The sequence below is a fragment of the Nansenia antarctica genome, assembly GCF_963989245.1.
Source record: "Nansenia antarctica genome assembly, chromosome: 3".
NCBI lineage: Eukaryota > Metazoa > Chordata > Actinopteri > Argentiniformes > Microstomatidae > Nansenia > Nansenia antarctica.
Window position 1 is genome coordinate 16,565,071 of NC_137688.1, and position 7,500 is coordinate 16,572,570.

A 7,500-nucleotide genomic window follows, 5' to 3' on the forward strand; every position below is an offset into this window, starting at 1 on the left:
TCAGGAAGCGTGGGGTGAAATTTCTTCAGATTACCTCAACAAATTAACAGCTAGAATGCCAAAGGTCTGCAATGCTGTCATTTGCTGCAAAGGGAGCATTCTTTGACGAAAGCAAAGTTTGAAGGACAAAATTATTATTTCAAATAAAAATCATTATTTCTAACCTTGTCAATGTCTTGACTATATTTTCTATTCATTTTGCAACTCATTTGATAAATAAAAGTGTGAGTTTTCATGGAGCTTGGGTGACCCCAAACTTTTGAACGGTAGTGTACCGGTATATACAGACCAGGGCGGAGATGTGTACAGTTAAGATATAATGCAGTACGATATGTACAGAACTAGGGCAATGGATATCAATACAATATGTACAGTTATACATGTACAGTTATATATGTACAGTTAGGGAATATGTACGATGTGCAAAAACAGCAGTGGTGTGAAAGCTGTTCCTCCTGTTGGGGGGTGGAGTGGAGGGGGGGGGGGGGGTAGAGGTATGGGGGTGGAGGGCGCTAGGTGGGGGGGTAGAGGTAAAGGGGCGGGGGGGGGGGGGGGGGGTCTAGGGAGCAAGGCTACCGCCGGGATCTTGAGTTCAGCAGCTTGACAGGGAAGAAGCTGTTGGTGAGCCTGCTGGTGCGGGAGGTTAGACTCCTGGACAGACTCCCATGTGGGAGGAGGGCTAACAGTATCTATCTATCCCTCTCTTTACCTATCTATCCCTCTCTTTATCTATCTGTCCCTCTCTTTATCTATCTATCCCTCTCTTTATCTATCTATCCCTCTCTTTATCTATCTGTCCCTCACTTTATCTATCTATCCCTCTCTTTACCTATCTATCCCTCTCTTTATCTATCTATCCCTCTCTTTATCTATCTATCCCTCTCTTTATCTATCTATCCCTCACTTTATCTATCTATCCCTCTCTTTACCTATCTATCCCTCTCTTTACCTATCTATCCCTCTCTTTATCTATCTGTCCCTCTCTTTATCTATCTATCCCTCTCTTTATCTATCTATCCCTCACTTTATCTATCTATCCCTCTCTTTACCTATCTATCCCTCTCTTTACCTATCTATCCCTCTCTTTATCTATCTATCCCTCTCTTTATCTATCTATCCCTCTCTTTATCTATCTATCCCTCTCTTTATCTATCTATCCCTCTCTTTATCTATCTATCCCTCTCTTTATCTATCTATCCCTCTCTTTATCTATCTATCCCTCTCTTTATCTATCTATCCCTCTCTTTACCTATCTATCCCTCTCTTTATCTATCTATCCCTCTCTTTACCTATCTATCCCTCTCTTCACCTATATATCCCTCTCTTTATCTATCTATCCCTCTCTTTATCTATCTATCCCTCTCTTTACCTATCTATCCCTCTCTTTATCTATCTATCTATCCCTCTCTTTACCTATCTATCCCTCTCTTTACCTATCTATCCCTCTCTTTATCTATCTATCTATCCCTCTCTTTACCTATCTATCCCTCTCTTTATCTATCTATCCCTCTCTTTATCTATCTATCCCTCTCTTTATCTATCTATCCCTCTCTTTACCTATCTATCCCTCTCTTTACCTATCTATCCCTCTCTTTATCTATCTATCTATCCCTCTCTTTACCTATCTATCCCTCTCTTTATCTATCTATCCCTCTCTATATCTACCTTTCCCTCTCTCTATATCTATATATCTATCTATCTCTATCTATATATTCCCTCTCTCTATCCATCCCTCTCTTTATCTATCTATCCCTCTCTATATCTATCTATCCCTCTCTATATCTATCTATCCCTCTCTTTATCGATCTATCCTTCTCTCTATATATATCTCCCACCCACCTCTCTCTCAATCTCTGTGTCCAACCTCCTCCCCTCTTCCTCTTTATCGATCTATCCCTCTCTTTATATAGTGTCTCTCTCCTCCTCATCCCCTCTTCTTGTCCTGCAGCCGTGTTCCGACACACACATACACACGTGTGTTTGTGTGTGTGTGTGTGTGTGTGTGTGTGTGTGTCTGTGTGTGTGTGCGTGTGTGTGTGTGTGTGTGTGTGTTAATCTAGTAGAAATGAGGTAATGACCTTCACCTGAACCATGAGATCTGAGTGGCAATCATTGATTTCTGCTGCTTGGCACACACACACACACACACACACGCACACACACACACACACACACACACACACACACGTCCCCTGCAGAGCTGGTGAAGGAGAGTCTCAAGGCTATGGAGATGCAGGAGGACAGACGATGGATGTGTTTAACAGCTTAACCTTGAGACCACGTCTGCATCCATCACAATGTCTGACCCGTCATACAGTGTGTGTGTGTGTGTGTGTGTGTGTGTGTGTGTGTGTGTCGGTTGGTGTGTGTGTGTGTCTCTGTAGAGTTTGTGCAGTACGTGTAGAAGCACTGCAATTATTGTTCAAACTAACGAGCTATTGATCTGTGTCACGGAAAGTGTGTGAGATTTGTTTGTTTGTTTGTTTAGTGTGTGTGTGTGTGTGTGTGCGTGTGTTCGTGTGTGCGTGTGTTTGTGCGCGTGTGTGCGTGCGCGCGTGCGTGTGTGCGTGCGTGCGTGTGTGCATGTGTGTGTGTGTTTGTCTGTGGGTGTGTGTCTTTGTGTTTCTGTGTGTGCATCTGTAAGATCAGTGGTGAGTCAGTATCAGTGTCAGTGAGTCAGAGGTGGAGTACAGTACTCAACACACACACACACGTACAGTGTGAGATGCTGTCACTTCTCTCTCCCCCCCCCTCACCCCGGGTGTCAGGTTTTGACAGTACTCTAACAGAAGCCCATGTTCTCGAACTGTTGGTTCAGGAAGAAAAGTCAGAATCCATGTTGTTGTTGTCGTCGTCCCCCCTCTCTCTCTCTCCCTCTCTCTCTCTCTGCTCGCTGACAGAGAGAATCTTTACTTCTGTAGGAGTGATGTAACTGGGAGGGAGGGAGGGAAGGAAAAGGGAAGAAGGGAGGGAGGGAAGAAGGAAGGGAGGGAAGGAGGGAGGGAGGGAGAAGAAAGTCAGGCAGACAAACAAAGAGCAAAGACGTAGACTGGCAGAGGGAGAGAAGAGAGTTAGAGAGAGAGAGGTAGAAAGAGAGAGACAGAGAGAGAGAAGTAGACAGAGAGAGACTGAGAGAGAGAGAGGGAGACCGAGAGAGAGAGGTAGACAGAGAGAGACGGAGAGAGAGGTAGAAAGAGAGAGACAGAGAGAGAGGTAGAAAGAGAGAGACAGAGAGAGAGAGGTAGAAAGAGAGAGACAGAGAGAGAGTTAGAAAGAGAGACAGAGAGAGGGGTAGAAAGAGAGAGAAAGAGAGAGAGAGACAGAGAGAGAGGTAGAAAGAGAGAAAGAGAGAGAGGTAGAAAGAGAGACAGACAGTCAGGCACGCGGGAAGGTATTTTGACTGGGGGTGCTGAGGTGCTGTCTATATACGCTACAGGGAAAAAAATTGCCAGGGAAAACATTATAACGATTTCTCTCCCTCCCTCCCTCCCTCCCTCTCGCTGATTGCTCGTTCGCTCACACGCACACAGTGGCATAACGACGGGCCCCAACGCACGGGCAATAATAGTTAAGCACGCACGCACCCACACACTACAACGACGTAACGTTAAATATTTTACCAACAATGTGTTGGAATTTACAGTAATTTCCACTCAGCTCACAGTGTCCCACAATGTCCACAAACATGATGTTGACCATTATTACAGACAGCATTCCATGTCGATTGTTATTGCCTCTTGGAAGCCCTTCGCTGCCGAAGAATCGGATGGATCTGAATATCAGTTCTAATACGTTTCTGGCCGTCTGTTGCTCTTTCTCAACAACGTCCGACAGTAGAGCATTAATGGGAGTGTTGTTAAGCGAAGCAAGCAACTGCATCAGCATCTTCTTCCAACTCCACTTCAATTGTTCTGGCTGATTTAGCATTTTTGCTAAAGAACTCAGAGATTCCCTAGCAAGATATGACCATGTGATCACTAACATTAAAACTAACAAACACATTTTTACATTTATTACAAAAAACACATTTATTTTTATTCCCAAAAGCAACAATAGTTATTATATTGTTTTAACTTATTGTTTGAATAATATTTTTATTTTTTAAATTCAGGCAGGAGGAGCTCCTTCTGCCTGCCGCTAGGGGGTGCTGCAGCACCCTCAGCACCCCCCTTCCCGCGTCCCTGCAGACAGTGAGAGAGGTAGAGAGAGAGAGAGGTAGAAAGAGACAGTCAGAGAGAGAGAGGTAGAAAGAGAGAGAAAGACAGAGAGGTAGAAAGAGAGAGACAGAGAGAGAGAGGTAGAAAGAGAGAGACAGGGAGAGAGAGGTAGAAAGAGAGAGACAGAGAGAGAGAGGTAGAAAGAGAGAGAGGCAGAAAGAGAGAGAGGCAGAGAGAGAGAGAGAGAGAGAGGTAGAGAGAGAAAGAGAGACAGAGAGAGAGAGAGGCAGAGAGAGAGAGAGAGGTGGAAAGAGAGATAAAGAGAGGCAGAAAGAGAGACAGACAGACAGACAGAGAGAGGTAGAGAGAGAGAGACAGACAGACAGACCACATGAGTCTATGGGTTGATGGATGGATGGTGTTTGGTGTACACAAAGGTGTCTGTACAAAACCTGACATTCTTGTGTGTGTGTGTGGGTGTGTACCATTATGCAGTAATTGTCAAATAAAATCCCATTAACATTTTAATGCGCACAATTGAATATTCAACATGTCTTTACTGTAAGTGCCTGTCCTATGGCTTGTCCATTGCCGTGGAAACCGCTTCAAAGCATTCCTCTCCAAAGCCTTAAGTAATCTCGTTACATTAAATCCATGGTCGTAGTCTGCGAGCCTGGTCTTAATATTGAACTGAAAATATTTTTATGAATCCGACTTGGCTTGTCATAGAGGAATAGCTTTGAATGTATTAATCAGTTATTAAGCTGACAATTACATTAGATTTAGATTGGATTTCACCGCCCAGGGGCCCATATGTGCAATTCCACTCTTCAAATGTAATATCAGGACATGGCTTCGCTCCTGTGCTGCTCTGATGCTGCCTCCATAGTTCCAAACCAAACCCTAACTCCTAGCTCCCAGCTCCTAGCTCCTAGCCCCTAGCTCCTAGCCCATAACTCCTAGCTCCTAACTCCTAGCTCCCAGCTCCTAGCCCCTAACTCCTAGCTCCTAGCCCCTAGCTCCTAGCCCATAACTCCTAGCTCCTAGCTCCTAACTCCTAGCCCCTAAATCCTAACCCCTAACTCCTAGCTCCTAGCCCATAGCTCCTAACTCCTAGCTCCAAGCCCCTAACTCCTAACTCCTAACTCCTAGTTCCTAGCTCCCAGCTCCTAGCCCCTAACTCCTAGCTCCTAGCCCCTAGCTCCTAGCCCATACCTCCTAGCTCCTAACTCCTAGCCCCTAAATCCTAACTCCTAACTCCTAGCTCCTAGCCCCTAGCTCCTAGCCCATAACTCCTAGCTCCTAACTCCTAGCCCCTAGCTCCTAACTCCTAGCTCCAAGCCCCTAACTCCTAACTCCTAAACCCTAGTTCCTAGCTCCAAGCCCCTAGCTCCTAACTCCTAGCCCCTAACTCCTAGCCCCTAACTCCTAGCTCCTAGCCCCTAACTCCTAGCCCCTAACCTCTAGCCCATAACCCTTCACCCCTAGGCACTTTCACTCTGAAATGATTGGATTATCCATTATCCAAGCCAATAAGAAGGAAAAGGCGGTTCCATCGCCACAGTGATCATATCTACCATGCCCCGTCGCGGTGCGTCGCATGTTGATGATGTCATCATGTGTGTGTCCTCCCTCCCCAGGTAAGATGTTCAAGTCCCTGGACCTCTCCCTGATCGTGGAGTTCATGCTCATGTTCTACAAGGACAAGCCCATCGATTGGCTGCTGGACCACATCATGTGGGTCAAAGTGTGCAATCCAGAGAAGGATGCGGTAAGCCCCGCCCACAGCGGTTTCCCTGATGGGGGTTGTTTGTTTACGATGACATGAGTGACAGCGCTGTTGTCAGGACGATAACAAGTCTCTGTCATCTAAACTGACCTGGTGCAGCTCACACTGTCTCTCCCTCTCTGTCTGCACACACACACGCACACACACACACACACACACACACACACACACACACACACATACACATACACATACACATACACACACACACACACACACACACACACACACACACAGAAACACTGCGACAGGCAGAAGGCCAACCTGAGGATCCGGTTCAAGCCGTCTCTGTTCCAGCACGTGGGCACACACTCCTCCCTGGCCGGCAAGATCCAAAAACTCAAGGTACGTGTGTGTGTGTGTGTGTGTGTGTGAGTGCGTGCATGCGTGTGTGTGTGTATGTGTATGTGTGTGTGTGTGTATGCGTGTGTGTGTGTGTGTGTGTGTGCGTGTGTGTGTGTGTGTGTGTGTATGCATATGTGTGTGTGTGTGTGTGTGTGTGTATGTGTGTATGTATGTGGTGCGTGCTCTGTGTAACAGACACAGACACAGCAGCACATTCCAGATGTGTGGGTGTCTAAGCAGACTGTGTTTAATGCGTTTGACTGCTGTGTGTTGAGACCAGAGGACGTTAGCCTAGCGACTGACTGCTGCACCCCCCCAATCAATCCTCCATCGACCGCTCCTACCGGATCACTGGCTTCTCAATTTACTGACTCAGAGATCGACCAGGAGGGGGGGAGGGTGGAAGGGGGAGGGAAGGAGGGGGGATCGAGGGAGGAAGGAAGGGAGGGAGTAGTAGGAGGAGGGGGGCAGATCTGGTCTACCTCCTTCACCTCTCTCCATATAGACATTAACACTGCACGCATATCTAATATCTCTTTATCATATTACCTCTCACACGCCCGGGCGTGAATGTGTTATTAGTCATTATAAAACATGTTCTTTTTTCTGAGTCGGGCAGTCCCACTCATATTGTTCTTTTTATTGTGATAAAGATAGTAGAGATTTAGACAGGAAGGATGGGTGAGAGAGAGAGGAGGGATGATGTAGGATATGTCCGCGGCCGGAATCAAACTGGGAACCTTGCGGTTACGTGGTTACACCACCTAAGCGCCCCTGTCTGATGGATGTTAACGGACACGAGGGGCGTATGCTAATCCGGGATGAGAGAGAGTGAGAGGAAGAGAGAGAGAGAGAGAGAGGGAGAGAGAGAGGGAGGGAGGGAGAGAGAGAGGAAGAGAGAGAGAAGAAGAGAGAGAGAGTAACGCACGTTATCATGGAAATCAGTGTAAATCAATACGACATTGATGTTAATGTGAGATGTGAGGTCAGGTCTGGGTTCAGTCTTTTATACACTCAACATGAACATGAGAACTCCGGGGAGGCCAGGAGAGGCCAGGGGAGGCTGGTGGAGGTAGAAATCGGAGGACGGGCTCATCGGAATGCATTCAGGAATCCTGATTCCGTTCCATGCATTTCGGCAAGCCCGTCCTCCGATGTCTACCTTTCTACCTCCACCAGCCTCTGTTCCAAATATCCCCCATCCTATCT

General features: G+C 46.6%; 1 protein-coding gene across 1 annotated transcript in view; it reads left to right on the top strand.

The window, feature by feature from the left end:
- The window catches only part of mgat4b (alpha-1,3-mannosyl-glycoprotein 4-beta-N-acetylglucosaminyltransferase B), a gene marked incomplete at its 5' end in the record, with an annotated part of 40,552 nt that overhangs the window by 25,775 nt on the left and 7,277 nt on the right, over positions 1-7,500 (top strand). Inside the window, 2 exons of the mRNA XM_080526975.1 lie at positions 5,798-5,928; positions 6,184-6,291. Of these exons, the coding sequence (XP_080383101.1) occupies positions 5,798-5,928; positions 6,184-6,291 (239 nt within the window). The remainder of the gene's footprint in view (positions 1-5,797; positions 5,929-6,183; positions 6,292-7,500) is intronic.